This window comes from Dermacentor variabilis, chromosome 3 (assembly GCF_050947875.1).
Source record: "Dermacentor variabilis isolate Ectoservices chromosome 3, ASM5094787v1, whole genome shotgun sequence".
NCBI lineage: Eukaryota > Metazoa > Arthropoda > Arachnida > Ixodida > Ixodidae > Dermacentor > Dermacentor variabilis.
The window spans coordinates 62,934,470-62,957,581 of NC_134570.1; the positions used below are offsets into that span (position 1 = coordinate 62,934,470).

Sequence of the window (23,112 nt, forward strand, 5' to 3'; positions counted from 1 at the left end):
CCCTTCGACGAAGTGGAATTAAAGGGAGCCGAAGTGTGCTCAGCTACAGACAAAGCTATGAGGTGCAAAATTGGAAGTAAAAAAAAAAAACAAAATAAATCAAAAGACGCCTCGCTCAAAACACCCTTGCCTGTCAACGCAAGGCTTGCTCTTTTTGGTTGTCTCAGCCCTGAAACGCTACGCTGCTGGCGGGTACGAGAAAAGTTGTAAATTGGAGCTCGAAAGTTTACTTTGACGTGAGTTGCGTATATCGGCAATCTTAGTCTATTCGGATGAGAACGGCGACCGCTTCTGATGATAAAATATTACTTTTATATATATGTGTGTGTGCCGAATAAACCATGTGAAGCGTTCACAAAGCGCACTTCTCAGTCCTTTGTGGGCAGCGGTTCGTACGCCCTTGGAGATAGGCAAGTCCGTTATCGCGTCAGCCTGTGCGAAAAAGTGCAAGCTGGGAGTACGCCACCCAGCGATCCTTCCAGCACTTTCCGTTGTAAGTATCTTGCTCAGCTCGAAGCAGCTACCGGCCGCTAGGCGTCTTCGAATAGTATGTTCGCTTTTTGTGTGTGTGTGTGCGTGTGTGTGCCTCCTCGACGATGACTGTTAAAAAACGGTCCGCCGTTGTTAGTCCCCACGCAACACTTTCTGCCCAGCGACACTGCGACATTTCTCGCTGTCACTCATTCCGCTTGGCTGCGCAAAACCGCGCGTGCGTTTCCCTTTTAGCGCACCGATATAAGGCGATTCGTACGTCCAGTCCTCCCGACAATTCATTTCTGCGTAGTGACGATTTGCACATTCTTTTGGTTGCTGGATGAACTTCCACTTTCAGGGCAGCCATGTAACGAGAGATGCATTGGCTCGCTTGTTCGCAATACTTGAAGGACTCCATCCGGTGGGGCGTTATACGTGAGGGGTGGGTGGTGACGGCTCAGTGCAACAATAATTAGACGGCAGTCTTAAAGTTTGTGGGATTGCTATGCACGATGGCGTTCGCAGAAAGCTGGTTATCCAGTATACTTGGCCGTTTGTTTGAAAGGAGAAGAGGTGCTGCACAAATTAATTGTGAGAGACACTGTGTTGTCACCGCGTCGCCGTAACTGAGAAAAGAAAGAACACGAGTCATAGATAGCTCCCTCGAACTTCGCCACCGGCGCTAATTACTAGTACTTACAACTTCTTTCGCTGCGCCCGAGTCGAGGCCTCGCCGACCTTTACCATACATAAACTCAACCCTTCTGTCGTGACGGCAGCTGAATAAAGCCGCACACGAATTCCGCTTGCTTCTCCGCTTACTCGATTGCTTGCTTCCTCCCTGCAATCCGCTTACGATGAACCAGCGGAGCACCCCCCCCCCCCCCCCCCCCCCCCCGGACAGACGAGAACGGGCTGTTATCCGAGGAGCTCGCTCGGGAAGGCGCGTTCGCTTAGGATAGGAGGCGTTCCCGGGAGGCTTGTCCAAACGGCGCAAGGGCCGGAGAGAAAGCAGTCGGCAGACGAGAAGGAACGGCAGCGCCACGAGACACCGAAACCGTATCTCGCGATTAAGTCCGGGCGATCTTTCCGAACGCGCTGGGAAGCTATCGCACGCGTCTTCGCGCTATCCCTTTCTTTAAGGTGACGGGAGGAAGTGGTTCGAGCACTTAGCGAACGTTCGGAAAGAATATCGACGAGGCACGGTATAGACGAGCGGAAGAACAAACAAACGAACAAACAAAAAATGGAAGATGAAAGACGGAGGGTATACACCCGGGAAAAGAGATAATGCGCCGAGAACAAGTCAGGTATACCGGTCAGGTATACACAAAGCTCCGGGAGTACGCGGCGGAAGTCTCCAGCGAATACGGCCGTGCGGCGGGGGGGGGGGGGGGGGCGCACCGCTTCGCCTGACGCCGAATTCCCCCTCCTCGCGCCGACTATTGCGAGCGGGTCTTCCCCGGCGTACCCGTGTACTCCCGAGCAGATTGTCTTGCCGAGCGGAGAACATTCGTCTTCATGAGAGGCAGGCAAGCCCACTTGCCCCGCCTCCCGTCTTTCCCTGCCACCGTCGCTTTTTCCACCTCTGTATCCAACTGGGCGTCCCTTCCCCCTTAATCTCCCCTTATTCCATTCCGCCGTCGTCCATCTCCCGGATCGTCGCCACTCGGCGAGCGAGAAGGTAGTGAGGATGGAAGAAACCTATCCAGTTCTCTCTCTCCTCCTCGACCTCTCTTCCCTACTCTCTGCCAATGTAAAACCGTGCAGTGATACCGAAGCTGTAGTACACATGTCGGGAAACCTCCTGCAGCATTTGTGAAGTTGTGTGCAGATAAGGGTGGTCAATGCCTTGCTGGCTACGCGTCTATCTGGCTGCAAGGTAACTTGATTACTCGTTGCATCTTTCTATTTACGTATTTATTTCTTCGATTACTTAATTTGTTCTTTCGTTTTTGCTTGCTTGTTTCCCACTGCTAACTATGGTGTTTGTTTGTTTGTTTGTTTGTTTCCCACTGCCAACTATGGCGGTGATTTCAGCAGCGTGGCTTTAGACGAAATAATTCGCAGCTGACTGGCGGAATGAAGCAAAAAAAAAAAAAATGGAATGACAACAGTAAAACCAACAGTGAAACAAGACAACGGCGTTAGACGTGAACGAAAACGGCCATTACGTTAGTGACAAGAAAGAAGCTCAGCAGTAGTTGTCAGACGTTATAATTAGTCAGGGCAGTGAAGTTATTTATTTTTTTCAAGAAAAGGGAGCACGTACAACAATTACACTCGGCCTCAAAACGGCGCTCATTTCTGTTGCGTCCGTGGAGAGTACGGGGGGGAGGGGGGGGGGGTAAACGCTTAGGACCGCCATGTTCTTCGAAAAGAAAGGATAATTGAAAGTTGAGCCTAGCGATGAGTGCGGTTTATGCTACATTAAAAGAGCGCGCAAAATGTTGTTGTAGTTAAATATTTTCATCAAGAACTTGTCAAAAGCCACAAGCATGCATTCGAAAGTGTTTCGTTTGTATAAAACGTGAACAGTTCTGCGGGAGTGTTGCTATATTTGTAGAAACAATGGTAAGGAATACGCATGTTGTGCGTTGATTTGAAGCGTAGGTGCGCATTTTTTGCTTGTAGTTGCATAAGCAAACATTAGTGCATGACATGCCACGAATGCACCACGACTTGTAATAAAGATTTCATCGCAGTAAATGTTCGTTTGCGCAACCATGACCATGATTCAGTCCAAGCCGCGTTCAAGACAAGGTGAAACTTCCATACCCCGGCATTCCTACGGTTTCACAGCGTACATTACAGGGAACTCGCATAAACAGTGACATCCGAATTTCCTTCAAGGTAGTACCGCAATGGGCGGTCACCATGGCTGCTGGACATCGTGATTGATCACTGTTTCGTGGCAACCGTGTCTAACCAATCGCGAGTCGTTCGGGCGAGTGAACAACTTCGATGAGTTGACCCGTGACATGGCGGACTGTTGTTGTAGTTGTCGCATCGCGGTGCACGATTCTCGGTAACACAGATTGCGGGGTTTCCCACACGGCTGTCGAGTTTATACACTGGCTCTCCCTTTATCTTTCTTTCATCTCGTTCCCCAACCTTCCTCCCCTAACTTCTCATCTCTCTCTCTCTCCCTCTCTTTCTCTCTCTCTCTCTCTCTCTCTCTCTCTCTCTCTCTCGCCCACTATCAAGATGCGTCGCTACGCAGGTTAGAAAACATGGGTTCCGACTTCGGCGGCCACAATTCGTCGCCATTGACCGGTAGTGCGCGATTCAACGGAACGGTATCAGTAGAAAGAAAGCATAAACAAGCAGTGCTTCTTGATCGAAACGAACTTACGACGAAGAAAAAGGAAATAGCAAGCGCGGGACGAAAGGGAAACTACACAGGAGGGGGACGGGAAAGGCACTAAGTGCTGCTTTTTTTTTTCTTTTTCTTCTCACTCAAACTCTGCTTTCTTTTTTCTTTGTTCTTGGAAGCGCGTTGAAGGAAGCGAACGCCTCAGCAAATCGCGACTGATGGCCCCCTTGCGCCGTACTCGCATAGCGGCATCGACGCCGTCCTGCAGGCGCCGCTTTTATGGGGACCAACCATGTACGAACCCGGACGAACCCGCGCCGGTGCGCGCGCCGTCAATGCAGTCATCTTCACGCACGCACGCACGCTACACCGCCGCTGCCGCATCGAATCAGCGTAAATGCCACGTCGCACCTGAAGCGGCGGTACCGGTTGCTAAGTGGCTCTCCTTCCTATCGAGCCTTTCGCGAGCCATTTTCGAGCAGCACTTTTCCATTGCGGTAGTTGCCTCTTCCTCGTTGCTTTTGTGCTTCTTGGCGCCCCTAGCTTCTGCCGCTGCGTTTTGCTGTCGTTGGCCGAGCATATACCGATTGTTTCGTTACCCGAAGGCAGCACATTACCGGGCCCGGCCTCCCGCGCTGTGTGGATGTTGTTCCGTCCATATTTCTTTGTCAACTCGTTCGCTCGGATTCATGGCACTCTGCCCGTCTGTCCCTGGACGGCCGTTCGATTCCCCCCCCCCCCTTTAATGCGCTACCCTTTCCCTCGCGGTTCGCGCCCACACACTTTCCTGCCAGGTCCGAGTAAACAGCGAGTGCATCTGGCGGGAGCACTTTACCGGCGTGACACAATTGAAGGTGAGCTAACGATTCTGTTTGACGGCCGCCATTCTGCACCGTCTTCTCTATGTAGTCCTGGCCGTCCGCTGCAGTCTACAGCGGGCGGTGGTTCGAAGAGCAAATTTAGGCGGCGCACCAGCTCTGTTTACGGGAGCCCGTGTCTCTCGTTTTAGGGAGGTGGCTGTTATTCTACCTTGTCGCCGCTGGAATCGTCGACGGTCGCGTATTCTGAGCGCACCACAAATAAAAAAATAAATAGACGACAACTGTTACTACTGCTGCTCGTACTACTACTACTACTACTACTACTACTACTACTACTACTACTACTACTACTACAACGGTGGCAACAACAACAGTCATAATATTACCTATTGTCAGTCTATTTACTGTGTTCAAACTACTTACGGAAAGCCAAACGTATAAGGCAAATTGATGATTGAAGCACAGTTCTTAGAGGAAAATTAAACGACAACATTAAGTTATCCTGTGTTATAGTAAACCTCAATATTTTTCTTTTTTTTTTCAAGTCTAGAAAAACGGGGAAATATGCCTCTTTAAAGCTGGCTACGCCGAAATACCAGAATGCACTACACAGGCAAGAAAAGCGAAAAAAGGAAGTTAGGCAGAAAGAAAGATTTAAACACGCCCTAGACACACAGGCGCAATTTACAAGCACAGGTATACGGTACAGTGCCACCATATACGAGCATTCTGCAATAACACAACAGCCGCTCCCACCTCGAGAGCAAGCTTGCTTAGTAAGTCCGGAAACGACGCCGAAAGAAAACTCGTCGCCGTCTCCGTATCGAAGTTCCCGCACTAGCGCGACGTGACGTCAGGCATTTTTACAGCGTCTACCCCGGTCCAGGTAACCTGTTGGCTAAAGAAAGACGAAAAGAATTCTAAACGAACTAAGTACTCAACCTAGCCTCCCCGCTGCCCATGGTGCTCAGCTAAAGCCACCCTATACCATATCACTGATGTATCGCCAACTTCATCGTCATCTTCATCGTGCCTTCATCGGCACTGCCATGGTCATCACGACACGTGAGCAGCGGAACACACGGACGCAGGCTGCAATAAAGCTGCGGTGCTTGCGGCGTTATGTCTGATTGATGTCAGTGTTTTTAAGCCTAGTGCGACATATCAATCACGTGGGCATGTCAGGCCATCACTTCCGTACCCCCAATACTGCACCCTACAGCAGAGCGATGTGAGGAGCTGCTGGTCAGCGAGAGCCTGGAAGATCAGCCGAGTCTGATTGGCCGGGCCCGCAGAGCGGCAGCCGCAAGAGGAGCCGTGGACTGCTTGCTATAGTCGCGATCGTCCCCCTAGAAATCGACTACTTTAGGCGATTAGCCACAGTGGCCACTGTTACGCTAGGAAAACCTGCTTCTAATAGGCGCCGGACCTGTGCATTAAAACTGGCGCTCATTTTGTGCATGCAGGATCTGGCGAGAGAAGACTTAAATCATTAAGTCTTCTCTCACCAGATCTTCCCTTGTGCCAAAATCACACGTTGAAAAGCCTCGGCCGTGAGTCTTGCGCCAGTTTTTCGCATTTTAGAGCGCAGCTCTTAGGCGCCCGTTCCTGCGGCGAGCGTCGCCGTTGTCTTTCGTAACCAAGCGAACAAACAAAGAGCAGGATTAAAGCAAACGCGGAGTGCAGTGTAACATGAACGACGGCGATAGCGAAGAGAGCGTCAGGTACCCGACGAAGCGGATCGCTACCTGATGATTGGAGGATTGCCAAGGTGGTTCCTGTCCACAAGTCTGGTGACGTTCGTAATCCTAATAACTGCAGCCCTATCTCCTTAACATCAATTCCGTGCAAGTTTCTTGAACATATTATTTATTCACACCTTGTTCAATATTTGGAATCTAATTCGTTCTTTACAGATTTACAGCAGGGTTTTCGTAAACATTATTCTTGCGAAACTCAATTAACTACATTCACTAGTGGCTTAATTTATGTTTTGGACCGCCCTTCTCTTATTAATTGTATATTTATCGACATTGAAAAGGCTTTTCATACCGTGTCACATAAACTGTTACTTTATAAGCGAAGTAAACTAAGTATTGATTGTGCTGCGCTAAAGTCGATATAGTGTTTCTTAGGTAATTGGCACCAATATGTATATGCTAATGATCATGACTCCCCTATTTCCCCCGTAACATATGGTGCTCCGCAAGGATCAATACTAGGAACTCTTCTTTTTCTTAACTATAATAATGATCTTCCTTCTTCAATTGCTTCGAAAATAGGATTTTTCGCTGATGATTTTGTTTTATACGGAGAAGTTACTAAGCAAAGTGATACGTGTGCTCTTCAAAGTGATCTGAACAATATTGCAACTTGGTGTAATACTTGGCTTATGAAACTAAATATAAACAAATTGAAATTAATGAGAATTACACCCATGACTAAACAGGTCACTCCGTGCTCATACTCCCTTAATGACAGCCCACTGACCCGCCTTATCAAGTACGAATACCTCGGTGTTCAAATAACAGATGATCTGTCCTGGAAGGCGCACATTGAATATATTACTAACGATGCCAACCATATGCTTGGTTTCATTCGTCGCAACTTTTTCCTTGCCCCTGTCCCTCTAAAACTGCTGCTGTACAAAACACTAGTGCGTTCGAAGATTGAATACGCTGCATCAGTCTGCGATCCATACACTAACTCTCTCATTGCAATGCTCGAATCAGTTCAGGATCACTCTGCTAGATATATAGTGTGTAATTATTCCCGTCATGCTAGTGTTTCAGGAATAAAAAAGGAACACTTAATCTTCCAGATCTTTCAATACAACGTCGCATATCTCACCTGTGCACATTTCATTAAATATATTACGCTAACACCCTAAAGCAATCCCTGTTTACTCCTCCAATATGCTTATCGTCTCGCAGAGAAGATAAATATTGATCATGATCATGATCATGATCAAGTGTCAAGTGATCAAGTGTCCGATACTGTGGAACAGGTTCCACATTGCCGGAAACACCAGCACTTGAATTCCTTCGTCCCAAAAACTGCTTCCGACTGGAATCACCTGTCCTCCTCTATCGTCACCATCAACGATCCTGCGAAATTAAAGGATATATTGTTGATGGTTATCTGCGGTAACCCTTGCTGTTCTCGTTTGTTTTCATTGTATTTTTCCCACTCCTCTCTTTAACGCCTGACCGCCCCTGAGAGCAATGAAATGAACGGAGAGAAGCGGAGGAGGAGAGTGCGGCGGAACCGTGACGTGGAGAGCGCCAGAAGACAAACGTAGTGCCGCGGAAGCGGCCTTCGCGGCCACAATGGCAACGAGGTGGCGCCAGCGTACCGCGCGTTGTCTGTGTAGAAACAAAGCGCTGCATGAGCATAGTTTCTTGGCGGCGGGTTGCTGTGAAAGGCACCCACGCGCTGCCTCTCGCGACCTCCCGATTAGCGAGGCAGTCGCGCCACATTTACCCTCCGTTTGCAACGTGCCGCACGAGACAGATTGTCCGCGCCAGCCGATATATCGCGGAATGAAAACGCGTATGCAGCTGCGCTCGAGTTCCGCATTAGGGAGTATTAGGGAATTGTCGGTGAATTTTTTTTTTTCGTCGTGACAGCTTGCTCTTTGTGACGCTGCGTTAGACTGCTCTGCCTACAAAGTTCGCTAACATTTTTCGCCCGATGAATACCTACAAAGTGGGCAATCAACAAAATCAACCCGCCGTGGTAGCTCAGTGGCTATGGTGCTGGGCTGCTGAGCATGAGGTCGCGGGATCGAATCCCGGCCACGGCGGCTGCATTTCGATGGGGCCGAAAACATACGTGTACTTAGATCTGGGTGCACGCTAAGAACCCCAGGTGGTCGAAATTTCCGGAGTCCTCCACTACGGCGTGCCTCATAATCAGAAAGTGGTTTTGGCACGTAAAACCCTAAGTTTTTATAAAAGAATAAAATAAGCGCTTTATAGGACCTAACACAATAATGAAAGTGTAATGAACCGACGGTGGTTGCCGGTAGCGGCTGTCTGACCATAATTTTATTTTATTTTGTATTAGCAATGAGCGCACATTTTTTTTTTTTTCAAGCGCGAATTAGATAACAGGTTTATGCTAGGTGTACCAATGCACTGCGTCACATTAGCTTGCGAACTACTAAGATAAAAGAAATATTGTAAAATAATTTACGTAAGTAGCTTGAGAAACTTTGTAGGTTAAACAAAATGGTAATTATGCCGTCTAAACATACTGAACGCCGAGTTCGTGTCCGTGTGATCTCAGCCCTGGCTGCGCCTCGCCTTAACTATGGGCTCCAACGACAGCACCGTCCAAAATTCGTGTCCGTTTGATGAAATGTTGATTTCCGCGCGTTTCTTGTCAGCGCAAGCTCCCATCTAAATACATGTAAAAGGACAATTCGTTTTTCTCGGCAACTACTGCGCCAAATCTGACGAGATTTGTTGCACTGAAAACAAAAACTTACAGTCTAGTGACTGTTAGTTTCCAATTTTCGATTCATGTTGTCAATTTTTATTAAAAATTGGCAAAAATCGAAAATTTTCAGAAAACGAAACTATCGGGTTTACAACTCTGTAACTCAGCAATGAAAAATTATATCACAATTATGTGAATTGCATCTAATAGTACATCTAAAGCGGAAAAAAATCGATGGGTTACACATAAATAAAAAAAAAATTTGGTAATCTGGAAATACAGCTTTTGCAGAACCCTTGTACACGAGGTAACAAATTCACGTAAAATATAAATTGACGTATCAAATCCGTCCGCTTTGAATGGTCTTATGGAATCCGCTTACAGAATCGTGATATCCGCTCTTGAAGCAGAGCTATTGTTTTGTAAACTTCGTGCTTCTATGTAGTTCTTTCGAACTTTCAAATTTTTGAAATTTCTTTTACCAAAATTCAGGCCCTAAATAGAAATTACGCTTCCAGTAGTCACTAGAATTTAGCTTTCTCTCGCAAATGCAGCAAATTTATTTAGAATCGGTCCGGCAGTCATCTCAGAAAAGCGTTTTTGCGTTTTACATGCATTTGAATCGGTCGCGTCGGAGTTGGGCCCGAGCTAAAGCTTCCTCTTAACTATGGGCTCCAAAAACAGCACCGTGCGAAATTCATGTCCGTTTGGTGAAAGGCTGTTTTCCGCGCGTTTCTTGTCAGCGCAAGCTCGCGCTCGCGTTTTGACTGCGCCTCGGTAAGGCCTAATCAAAACGCGACACGCGTGTTGACACGCTCGTTTGCCCGAGACAAGTTTATAACTAGAAGGCCCGATCAGGCGGCGTTCAATTGGACATTAATGCATTTTAATGCGAAACCCTGAAGCGGCTCGTTGTATTGGGTCATCAGTAACGCATCAATAGCATCATCAGTAACGGCTCATACCTCCGTAAGCAATGGCTCATACCCCTTTAAGGCAGAGGCTAACTAGCCCTCAGCAAAGTGAAGTGAACAGTGCATACATTCACTGAAACCACTTGCATTCATTGAATCGACCGACCGTCGGTGCTCCTTTCCCTGCTGTGAAGATGAAACGTAAAGTCGAAGAGAAACGTCGTTGGCGCGAGCCTGGCCCGCTCTACCGGCGCGCGAAGCCGCAGCCAAGCGTCGAAAACGAGCCGAAGAAGCCGAACTGCGAAAGCAGCAACGCGACGATGCGAGACGGCAACGTAAAGAGATGGCTGAAGCTCGCAGACAACGGCTCGCCGCAGGTGTACTTCACAGTGCGGCACGTTATGTCTTGCAGGAAGTCTGATCTCTCCTATCGTTTAACTTAATGCATTACCATGCGACGGACGTTAAGTGACAAAAGGGGCGTACCGTATTAAGAAAAAAAATATTCAACGAAAAAGTCAGGTGCGAATGCGATATGGGACTGGGGGGCAGCATTTGACGCAGCGCCGGCATTCCTTTTTTGTTTATTTTATTTGCGGGCCAATGAAGAAAGACGATGGAGGGGGTGAGGCTGACAGTGTGATGAAAGACGGAGATAAAAGTCATGCTGCCTCCGGTCCATCGCAGTCCATCGCAGCCACCGAGAAGCTGTTCAGTCGATCCCAGTGCGCCGAGCAGCCTTTGATGAGTCATTCAACTTACATTTGAGGGAAATAAAAGGGCGGCGCGTCAGCCGTCAGTCACGTGGTATCTCTTAAATTTCGCACACTTCAAAGAAAGGCTGGAAAGAAATTAAACGGGGCAGTTATCTTTGCATAGATGAAATAAGTCCATGTTTCTGAACAAGCGCTACAGCTTTTTTATTGAAGAGCTTTCACTAGATTTAATATGTAAAAAGTTAATTCAGCAATCGTTGTTAATTACCCAGCTTGGGGGATTGAAAAAAAAAATATTATGACGCGCCCCCTATGGCTCAGACTACTACTGCGGCCCAAGTCTGAAACACCTTGTATATTTAGGTATATGTATGCTATATGGCACGCCATCCTATATGACATGGGGTATATGCGGGTTGTATTGCCACAACATTCTGTCACTAAATTTTCGCATGCCGGGTCTTGCATTCTTCGCAATATTATTTACCTGCCGCGGTTGCTTAGTGGCTATGGTGTTGGGCTGTTAAGCAAGAGCTAGTTGTGGGATCGAATCCCGGCCACGGCGGCCGCATTCCGATGGGGGCGAAATGCAAAAGCACCCGTGTACTTAGATTTAGATGCACGTTAAACAGCCCCAGGTGGTCCAAATTTTCGGAGTTCACCACTACGGCGTGCCTCATAATCAGATAGTGGTCTTGACACGTAAAACTCCCTAATTTAATTTAACTTCTCAATTACAAAATTATTCCTCAGAATTTTGAGAATGGCAGCCCACAAACAAATCGCATGACACAAAACACCGACAGCTCATGCCTTTTATCTTAAATCTTCTCATACTTAAATATTAAAAGTGCGAAGCAATAACAGATCTGAAATTGATGTAATTTTATTGGCAGCATTGTGCACTACCTCTTTGATCGACCCAGGAAAGAGGTTTGGAACACATCCGGTACGAAGAAGTTGTAGTGAAGTCGCTAATAGACACGTTGGCTAATAGACACGTTGGCCGGGAACTTTTGTGAAGAAATCGATTCGTTTCACGTGACCTAGAGGTTGCCTGGTTCTTGCTGCTTCAGTCGCCGCCTAACAGGAAACACTTACGATCTTCGAAGCTTAAAACTGTGCAAATGAGGTTGGCACCGATACAACTAGGTATACCGGATCAGGGACATTGCTCCCGTATAAACAAGTTACATGTCAAGTTGACAACCGTAGTACACTAAAAAACGGCAGATTACTAATGCTGTTGATACTTCTCTACTTGTTCGCTGCTCGTCCTTTTAAACAGCAATATTTGCAAAATAACTTTTGTTAATTTGGCCACCTCTATTTATCGTGCATTCCGAGAAAGTTCCCGGCACTATCAGAATTCCCGACTATATAACAACTTAAACGAGATTTAAAGGTGTCCACATCATCGGGTATTATTACCATTAATTCTAAGATTCAAAAAGAACACATCACCTTTGTCCAGTCAAATGTCTTATCGCATTTTTCAGCGGTCTTTGTTTGACGGTCTACTGCCCGCTGACTGCAAAGTAGCCCAAGCAGTCTCTATTTTTAAAGATGGTAACCAACCTTCACCTAAAGACTACCCCCCCCCCCCCCCCCATTCACTACCATGAATCTGTTGCAGGCTTCTTGAGAACATCATTGCCTCGCATATGTACAATCACCTTGAGACATATAACTTATTTTTTTCATAACCAACATAGTTTCAGGAAAGGGTTGCCTTATGATGCTCAACTACTACATTTCACGTCTGAATTACGTTGTAGCATGAATAATAACAAACACACTGACTGAACCTTTCCTGACTGTACGAAAACCTCCTACCGAGTATCTATTGCCGCCTAATGGCTAAACTAACCGCTCTTTCACCTGACTCTTTAATATTAACTGGGCTTCGTAAGTTCTTGTGTCATAGGCAGCAGTTTCCTGCTGTTAATTCATACGGGACATCCGAGGCAGCCCAGTTTAGTGTACTCGGCCCTCTCATTTTTCTGATCTATATTAATGATTTGCCTACTAACGTTGTCTTCCCGTGAACGACACTTCGCAGGCTATTGTGTATTTCGCAGAACTACAGACACTCTTGATGATAATTTAGCTTTCGAAAAAAAGGACCTTTACCAGGTACAAGAGTGGTGTAACCGTTGGCCAACGACACTAAAAGCATCGACGCTCTGCGTAGTTGCTAAAAGGTCCGTCTGCAACTTCGCATACGCCGTTTGCTTCGATGAAATCCCCTGGACGCCTGCACATAAATAGCTTGGCATTCATTATTGTTCGAATCTTTCCTGGTCCACTCATGTTGAGAAGGCATGCGCGAAATCTAATCAAACTCCCGGGTTTCGACGTCGGCATCGCCATCAGTCTGCATCTACCATTCGACAACTGTCCTGTCAAACCTCTGTCCGTCCCCAACTGGAATATGATTCGTCGATCTGGTCGCCTCATCAAAAGTATTTATTCGTTAAGGTAGAATCCGTCCAAAATCGTGCTTCCCGTTTTATATAATGCAATTGCAATCTAGTATTGCTCAAATTATACGCGATGCTATACTTATAAATTTTTTTAGCCGCGCACGGTATTTCAACAATTCAGAGCACGGTCACGCGTCGTATGAAATAACTTTCCTAACGAAATTGTACCGATACGTCATCCTGTTAAATTTCACGACGGCTGCAACTTCATATGTCGTTTTGATCTTTTATAACGAAGCTTATTTCTGTTTTGGTCGTTTCTGCGCTTGCGTACACGTACTTTCGTCTTCCAATGTATAATTTGTTTGCTTGCCTGTGCGAACTATCTCGCATGTCCTGTCTTTTTTATATGTTGTTCATTCCTTTATATGGGAGGGGAGGATATGGAATTTCATTATCGTTATTTTTTTTGTAACCCTTCCTCCCACCTACTCAATGCTCCTTTGAGGGCTGTATAGGGTAATGTGAATAGTTTCCCAATATTTCATTTGCCCTCATGCAATGGGTTGGCAACGCCACCACATGTTAGTAAGGTCCCACTACGCAGATTTTCTGTACGACGTTGACAAGCTCTCCTTCTTCCCTGCGATTATGTACCGAAGAATTATGCCGCTGTCTTGATTATGCTAATCATTACCAGCTTTAACGGTACAATAGCACTTCAGGCAATGGAAAGCCATCATCACGCCTGTCTTTACTATCTATATCGCCTATAGCGAAAGCGAATTTGTACTTTATCCAATTTTTCTATACCCCTATTTCTCTCGTGTGTAGGCAAACGTATAGCGGTAAATCATTGCTCTTTTTCAGTTGAGAATTTTCTCTCTCTATCTCTCATTTTCCCAGAGATAAAATTTAGGGCTTGCGCTGATGCTGTATATCACAAACTTTCCTTTTTGTTTTGCCTCCCTTTATGGCGAAAAGTACTGAACAGCTCAGACCAGCGAGGGATACCGCTTGAAGGCTACATGGCCGTTGAGATAATGTGGCGTTTCATTTATAGCGGCCACAACCTCATTGAGGAGATCTTATCAGGGAACCTTGCGTGATCTTTCTTTCCTTATTCTCCTTATCGGCAAACACAGTATCTATAGTACCACGCAGAAAGGCTCACCGACAACAGTCCGTTGAGAGACAAGGACAGCGGTCAAAGAAATAGAGAAACGAAAGCGAGGACCAAATAAAAACGAAAACGAAGATGGCGAGGACAGGGCCCTACTGCGCGCTGGCGCTCTCAAGCGGATACTCGCGGAAGAATGAAACATTCTTGCTGGTCTCGTCTTCTCCTGGGAAGCGGCAGCAGCAGCGCATCTTAGCAACCACTATGCACGCGCAAGACCTAAATACAGTGAAGAAAGAATAGGAGAAGAGTACGCGAAAACGATCCGACCACTGGGTAGCGCTACACGACAGTAAAAATAGAGAGCGAAAGAAATGCAATAAGTCAGTAAGCTCTTCTTGCAAGTCTAAGAGATGCAGAGAAAATGTCAAGCGGGTGAAGAAAGAGGGTGAGTAGAACCTATAGGAGTTCGTGCGCAAGTAAAAGAATAGTAAAAAAAAAATGAAAGAAAATTGATCCAGCCTGGCTAATCTACTTGCCGCCTCTCGGCTCGGAGTCATTAACTCTGTCTCGGTGAAACGCTGACGCCTGGGACATTGGCGCGCCGTAGGCGTGAGGAAGAGGCAGGAGTGTGTGTAACGCTTAGAGAAGGACGGCGCTGATGGAGAGGAGGAATTCAGGCAATATACGACGGGAGAAGGCACGAGGTTTGTGGGGCACTAAGAAGGGGTGGCGCATGGGGCGAAGAGAGGAAGTGTTCTATTGATACCCGCTCAATGATCTCGGCGATCTTTGACGGCAGCGGCGGCTGCGATGACGGGGACTTCCTCGAAGAAGCCAAAGAGAGAGAGAGAGAGAGAGAGAGAGAGAGAGAGAGAGGGGAGGGAGTGAGAGAGCCTTAATCGAGTTCGGCACCAGCCGCAAGCGCGGCTCGAACGGCGTGACCGCCGTCAACATGATCGAACGAGGCGAGCTTGACGAAAGAGTTGGGAGGCTAGCGATGTTTCCGGAGTACGCTTCCAAAAGACATCATCGTCGCCGCCGCCGCTGCCGTAGCACCCGCAAAAGAGGAAAGGTTCTTGCTTGGCTGGTCCTGACACTGACGCTGTTGTTGCTTCCCATCTTACCTTCCTTTTCTTTCTTCTTTTTTTTTGCTGCTCCACAAATAAAAGGAATGGAGAGGCAAGAAGTCTCGCAGCAACTTTTTTTTCGTACTCGTTATATGTAGCTTCGGTGCAAGTCGTACCAGATATTTCATAAGCAGATGTCGAGCGTGCCAGAGAAAGAAGGCTTCGTACACGGAGGTCGCGCGCATAACGAGCTTCGGGCAGAGATGCCGATGATGCGCGCCCATTTCTTTTCGCTTTTCGTCAACCCACGTTGTATACGACGCATGCGCAGAATAAGCGTTTAGTGCTGACAGAGGAAGGGGGACCGTCCGCGTGTACTTGCAGTCAGCGTCGAACACGCTGTATAAAGCTACATATTTACCCCCGTTTTGAATGTCAACTTTCTCTAACATAGATTTTTCTTCCAAAATGTCGGTTTCTGTAGAACATGTTTGCTTATCTAAAGTATCGGAGTTTCTAGTCGTCGATATATTCGCAAGCACCCTGCTCCCAGCTAGACTCCCAACTAGACTCCCTACTCCCAACAGGAAGCTGTATTGGGTGTTTTTCATGTTGCTCTACCATTTTCTGATTACACCTGTCGTCTAATTATAATGTTCGGGAAGTTAAATAAATGAATAAATAATAAAAAAAGACAAATTATGTAATTATGCGGAATAAAACATATAATCGGAGTAGCTCCAACCGACAGCAAACAACGTTACCTTGGTACTGTCTTGCTACGCGTGGCATTTGCATATCTTTAATGTTTCGCTCAAGTTACGTGGGACACTCTGTATGATCAACGATAAGACAGGAAACCGAGAGGTCCCATTCTCATTAGTGAAATCATATGATTTGACTACATTCCTGCGTAAAAACGGCTGACACATACATACATACATACATACATACATACATACATACATACATACATACATACATACATACATACATACATACATACATACATACATACATACATACATACATACATACATACATACATACATACATACATACATACATACATACATACATACATACATACATACATGGGTACACATTGTTATTCGTTGGTGCAACATGGATGACGGGTCTAAATGTGTTGCTCAATTAAATTTGAGTGACATTACTCGTGTAGATGCAGCGGTGGCGTAGAGGTACAACATCCGCCTCGCGTGCAAGAGGGCCGTGGTTCCAATCCCGGTGCCGCGCAATTTTCCACCGGATTAAAAAAAAAAATCCGCGTATTGATAAAATTGCATAAACAGGCCTGTAGTGTGGCCTGATCCCGGTGACCAGAACCGGTAACGCACTTCCTCACCAGAGAAGGCTTGGCCACCCTGGTGCAGTACTTGGCCACAAGCTCCCATATGAACACAACAATCAAACCCCGGCCCTCAGTCCCCAGCAGCTGCGAAGCAACTGACCGCGGCGGTTCTCAGACCTGCGACGCAGCAGAGGGTGCTAAGAATCCCTGGTTCCGGACAGGCCGCCATTGTAATCTGAACCTCGCAACGTTTAACGCTAGAACGTTATCTAGTGAGGCGAATCTATCAGTGCTATTGGAGGAACTAGAGGGCAGTAAATGGGATATAATAGAGCTCAGTGAAGTTAGTAGGACGAAAGACGCATATACAGTGCTGAAAAGTGGGCACGTCCTCTGCTACCAGGACTTAGCGGAGAGACGAGAACTAGGAGTCGGAGTCCTGATTAATAAGGATATAGCTGGGAATATACAGGAATTATCTAGCATTAACGAGAGGGTGGCCGGTCTTGTTGGGAAACTTAATAAGAGGCACAAATTGAAGGTCGTACAGGTCTACGCCCCTACATCCAGTCATGATGACCAGGAAGTCGAAAGCTTCTATGAAGACGTGGAATCGGCGATGTGTAAAGTTAAAACAAAATATACTATACTGATGGGCGACTTCAATGCCAGGGTAGGCAAGAAGCAGGCTGGAGACAAGTCAGTGGTGGATTACGGCATAGGCTCTAGGAAGAGCAGGGGAGACTTATAAGTAGAGTTTCCAGAACACAATAATATGCGGATAATGAATACCTTCTTCCGCAAGCGGGATAGCCTAAAGTGGACGTGGAGGAGCCCGAATGGCGAGACTTGAAATGAAATAGACTTCATACTCTGTGCTAACCCTGGCATCATACAAGATGTGGACGTGCTCGGCAAGGTACGCTGCAGTGACCATAGGATGGTAAGAACTCGAATAAGCCTAGACGTGAGGAGGGAACGGAAGAAACCTGTACATAAGAAGCCGATCACTGAGTTAACAATAAGAGGGAAAATAGAGGAATTCCGGATCAAGCTACAGAACAGGTATTCGGGTTTAGCTCAGGAAGAGGACCTTAGTGTTGAAACAATGAACGACAATCTTATGGGAATCATAAAGGAATGTGCAATAGAAGTCGGTGGTAACTCCGTTAGGCAGGATGCCAGTAAGCTATCGCAGGAGACGAAAGACCTGATCAAGAAACGCCGATGTATGAAAGCCTCTAACCCTACAGCTAGAATAGAACTGGCAGAACTTTCCAAGTTAATCAACAAGCGTAAGACAGTTGACATAAGGAAGTATAATATGGACAGAATTGAACATGCTCTCAGGAACGGAGGAAGCCTAAAAGCAGTGAAGAAGAAACTAGGAATAGGCAATAATCAGATGTATGCGTTAAGAGACAAAGCCGGCAATACCATTACTAATATGGATGAGGTAGTTGAAGTGGCTGAGAAGTTCTATAGAGATTTATACAGTACTAGTAGCACCCACAACGATAATGGAAAAGAGAGTAGTCTAGAGGAATTCGAAATCGCACAAGTAACGCCGGAAGAAGTAAAGAAAGCCTTGGAAGCTATGCAAAGGGGGAAGGCAGCTGGGGAGGATCAGATAACAGCAGAATTGTTGAAGGATGGTGGGCAGATTGTTCTAGAAAAACTGGCCACCCTGCATACGCAATGCCTCATGACCTCGAGCGTACCGAAATCTTGGAAGAACGCTAACATAATCCTAATCCATAGGAAAGGGGACGCCAAAGGCTTGAAAAGTTATAGACCGATCAGCTTACTGTCCGTTGCCTACAAAGTATTTACTAAGGTAATTGCAAATAGAATCAGGAACACCTTAGACTTCCGTCAACCAAAGGACCAGGCAGGATTCCGTAACGGCTACTCAACAATCGACCATGTTCACTACCAATCAGGTGATAGAGAAATGTGCGGAATATAACCAACCCTTATATATAGCTTTCATTGATTACGAGAAAGCGTTTGATTCAGTGGAAACCTCAGCAGTCATGGAGGCATTACGGAATCAGGGTGTAGACGAGCCGTATGTAAAAATACTGAATGATATCTATAGCGACTCCACAGCCACTGTAGTCCTCCATAAAGAAAGCAACAAAATCCCAATAAAGAAAGGCGTCAGGCAGGGAGATACGATCTCTTCAATGCTATTCACAGCGTGTTTACAGGAGGTATTCAGAGACCTAGATTGGGAAGAATTGGAGATAAGAGTTAATGGAGAATACTTTAGTAACTTGCGATTCGCTGATGATATTGCCTTGCTTAGTAACTCAGGGGACGAACTGCAATGCACGCTCACTGACCTAGAGAGGCAAAGCCGAAGGGTGGGTCTAAAAATGAATCTGTAGAAAACTAATGTAATGTTTAACAGACTCGGGAAGAGAACAGCAGTTTACGATCGGCAGCGAGGCACTGGAAGTGGTAAGGGAATACATCTACTTAGGGTAGGTAGTGACCGCGGATCCGCATCATGATACTGAAATAATCAGAAGAATAAGAATGGCCTGAGGCGCGTTTGGCAGCTGTGTCTTACCAGCACTCACGTACGGGGCAAAAACCTGGATGCTTACGAAAAGGGTTCTACTTAAATTGAGGACGACGCAACGAGCTATAGAAGAAGAATGATGGGTGTAACGTTAAGGGATAAGAAAAGAGCAAATTGGGTTAGGGAACAAACGCGAGTTAATGACATCTTAGTTGAAATCAAGAAAAAGAAAGGGGGGGGGGCATGGGCAGGACATGTAATGAGGAGGGAAGATAACCGACGATCATTAAGGGTTACGAATGGATCCCAATGGAAGGGAAGCGTAGCAGGGGGCGGCATGAAGTTAGGTGGCCGGATGAGATTAAGAAGTTTGCAGGGACGACATGGCCACATTTAGTACATGACCGGGGTAGTTGGCGAAGTATGGGAGAGGCCTTTGCTGTGCAGTGGGCTGATGATGATGATGATGATGATGATGATGATGATGATGATGATGATGATGATGATGATGATGATGACATTACGCGCATTCACTTGACCCCTTTCTTGTCCCGCGCGCAGGTGTGGTGGTGTACATGGCCTACGGCGTGTGGCACAGCTCGGAGCGGCAGAGCGACGACCCCGACTGCTCGCTGTTGGAGAACGTGATGTGCGACGACGTCTCCTCCGACGACGTGCTTCCCCTGGCCGAGCAGAGACGAGAGGTGCTCGTTGAGACCTTCTGAGAGTGGGAGGACCCTAGTGACTTCCATTTTCCGGCGCCCGTATGACGACGACGACGCCAGCAGAATCGTCTCGCCTCAAGCACCGGTCGACGCCGTAGAGGTGACGTCACCGTCGTGGTCGACACGTCCTGTGGTAGTGCGTGTCTGTAACTTGGCTGTGCGTGCTGGATACGAGGACCAACGCTTGTGTGCGGCGAGTGTTGGGTTGTGTCGTGGCGCCATCCCCCGTCGGCGCATTTAGAAGCACTCTCGCGGGCCGTAGAAGGAAGTCGCAATGGGGCCATGGTCTGCTGAGTCTTTCAGACATGAACGTTGACGTTTAATTCAATATCAGCGTGCGCTGCAGCTAGTTCTGTCAGGTAACGCTAGTGTTGCATCAAACTCTCGCTTATCACTTTCGCCTGTCGATATGAGCTCACAAACGGCGGTTCTTCTTTTTAAGCGGTGCCACTGTGCTCGATTATTAAATCTTGGAACTCAGACACACGCACACACAAACGCGACAAAAAGACAGCAGTTTTTCAATGCTAACACGGTGTTCCCTTTCATGTTGGTCAGGTGTCTACACGCCACTGGTGCGCGTTGCATGTAAGCAACAATGAGGTGCCATTCTTTATGGGAACTATAGTCGGTGGCAAGCTAAGAAATACAGACAAGCTTCTCCGAACCTGCTGGAGCCCGCTCATAGGTTAATCACTTTGCTCTGCAAATCTAAATGCTAGGCTCTTTGGAAAATAAAAGCTTAGTTATTTCAAACTAGGCTGTTAGGTATGGCTGAAAGGTGATATCATAATCACCCATAAAGTTTGCCTTAGACGTTCAGGTTTCATCCTGAAGCCAGTGACAGAAAGACCAATCTGAACGAAGAAAACGGTTGTTTTAGACACCCGATACCTCTTGACGTAATAAATATAAGCGAACCTAACTGGCTGCGCATCTAGGCAAGTTGAGATCGGCTTGGACAGCGTACATGAAACCTTGCAATTCTTAAGTTGACACTGACTATACAGCAAACTAATGCTGGAAGGGCCATATTAGTTAGGGTTTCATTACCCGTGGTCCTCCCAAGGATTCGCTTTGTTCGTAGCCATATATCTCAGGGTGTGTGTGTGTGGGCGCTTTGACGATCAACCTTCAAAGTTTCTACGACGCTTCTAGCTTAGTTTAACCACAGAGATTACTTTCCAGCGAAGTTACACTATGACGTGCTAAGAAATGTATTGCATTCTATTCTCACTAAACAGAGACACTTGCTATAAAGAATAGTGTTATTTTCCGTCAGATTGCCTGTTGTTGAGGTGCAAAGTTGTGTTCTCAGCTTCACAGGTGGTGCAGGGCTGTGTACACCTTCACCGAGCGCATTAAAACGAAAACTACTGAGTGCGTCGTTTGCAACGGCACGCTTTGACGCAAGATGAAAGAGAAGAACCATCTGGGCGAAAACTGCAGCCCACAGTGCAATCACCCAAAAACTCTGCGCCCGGTGCGACGTTCGCGAAGTGACACGCCTTTGTGACCAGTCGGAAGACTTTCCGAACAGAGTTTCCAGAAAGTGTGCAGTGATTTTCGGACAACAACGACGCGTGTCTCATCCATATCACTTGTTTCGCGACGTTGATTTCTAAACTGTTTTCAAAGTTGTATGTGATATGCTTACCAGGAAACCTGTTGGCCGCCGATCGTACGAGCGAAATTTGTGTTCCGTTTTCAACGTTCGGCGGATGCGTGCCGGAGGTGATGACTTACCGTGCTTCACGTACCGAGGTTGTGTTCGTTCAATCTCTCAGCAAGCCCTTTGTCACACGTTATGACCTTATCTGACTGCTGCCAACGCTGAAAGTGAAGTTCGCGATGAAACGTGGTTATGTAATGTAGAACGTGATCACTCTGTGGACAACAAACTGTGTCCAAGCTGTTTACGTTATTGTCAACGAGAGATTTGTGATGGCTTATACAAGTGGCCGAAGCCATCAGCTGGTGGCAACTCATTTTTTGCGTAACGTTATTTCTTAGAGCGGGAAAAAAAAAACACTTTGGAAATCAGGCGATGGTTTCAACAAATGTGAAGAAATCGTTACGCGGCGCAGGTCAGCCTTATACGTTCTATGAACTACGCCAAATAACTATGTGTGTAACATTTATCGAACACCTTTTTAAATTATTATGGCTCTGTGAGTACGGAGATTTACGTGTCAGTGTTCAGCCACTCTTTCGTTGCTTGCAAGTGCTTAGCGTTACCAAGCGGTCACTTTCTCTCAATCCACGTTTATCTCAATGCTTCTTGATAACAATCTTTGGAGCTGCGTGATTAGGCCTGTTCGGTGAAATAGAAAAACCCGAAGACAGACCAATTCTTTTCAAAAGAAAACAGCGAGCTTATGCAAGCAGCGTGACAACCGTTGCGCTGAGTGGAACAAGAACGAGTTCAAATGTAACAAAAAAAAGAAATGCTGTTAAAGATAGCTGTCTTGTAAGTAGTGTAAGTAATGTAGAAAGCCAACGCACCCTGCATACATATGCGCACCGTATGCCCAAAGTATGTAAATGTATAGCTGTTATCATTAGAAAAATTTATCTACGTCACGTTCACAGTTGGATCCTTCAAGTTGCTCGAATATCTATGATGTGTATGTCCCAGAAGTGTGCTTTTTACATTAATTTCTCTCTTTGTATGCGAAGTCGAGGTGCAAGTGCAGCATATAAATGAGTGTGTGTTCGTACAGTTGCCACAAGAAACCACCGTGACGCATGTTTAGACAACGATGCTTGCAAGGTTATCTGCATCTTAAAGCAGGAATCACATCGGCAAAAGTGAAGCAACGACCTATATTGTGCATGTAATCAACCCACTACAAGAAGCAGTGTCTGGGTAATAACAGGACGAAGAATATTACCTCCAGATCTGTCCTAACTGTTTAAGCAGTCACTCCCTCTCAAGTGTCATTCGTTGCGAGCGAACGTCAAGTACGAGCTCTTGACGCTCCTGTTTACCCCCCCCCCTCCCCCCAAACAAAAGACACCCACCACCTTTCGTTTTCCCCAAGAAAACATATCATGCTGGTGTCACGAACTTTCCGGCCAGCGTCAAACCAACGGGGGTGAACAATAACTCAACAGTAACAAACTTAGTTCGCTCTCATTTCACACACTTTGCTGCCCCACCATTCAAATAAAACATTCGTTCAATCACAGTAATGAAAAATGTCTACTGAAAAGAGCTGAATCATCGCGAAGTGCAAGAATCC

At 46.5% G+C, this 23,112-nt stretch overlaps 1 protein-coding gene across 1 annotated transcript in view; it reads left to right on the forward strand.

Moving 5' to 3' along the window:
- The window catches only part of LOC142574549 (solute carrier family 7 member 14-like), a 177,876-nt gene extending 155,795 nt beyond the window's left edge, over positions 1–22,081 (forward strand). Inside the window, exon 6 of the mRNA XM_075683603.1 lies at positions 19,704–22,081. Within this exon, the coding sequence (XP_075539718.1) occupies positions 19,704–19,867 (164 nt within the window). The 3' untranslated portion in view covers positions 19,868–22,081. The remainder of the gene's footprint in view (positions 1–19,703) is intronic.
- The last annotated feature ends 1,031 nt before the right edge of the window (positions 22,082–23,112 follow it).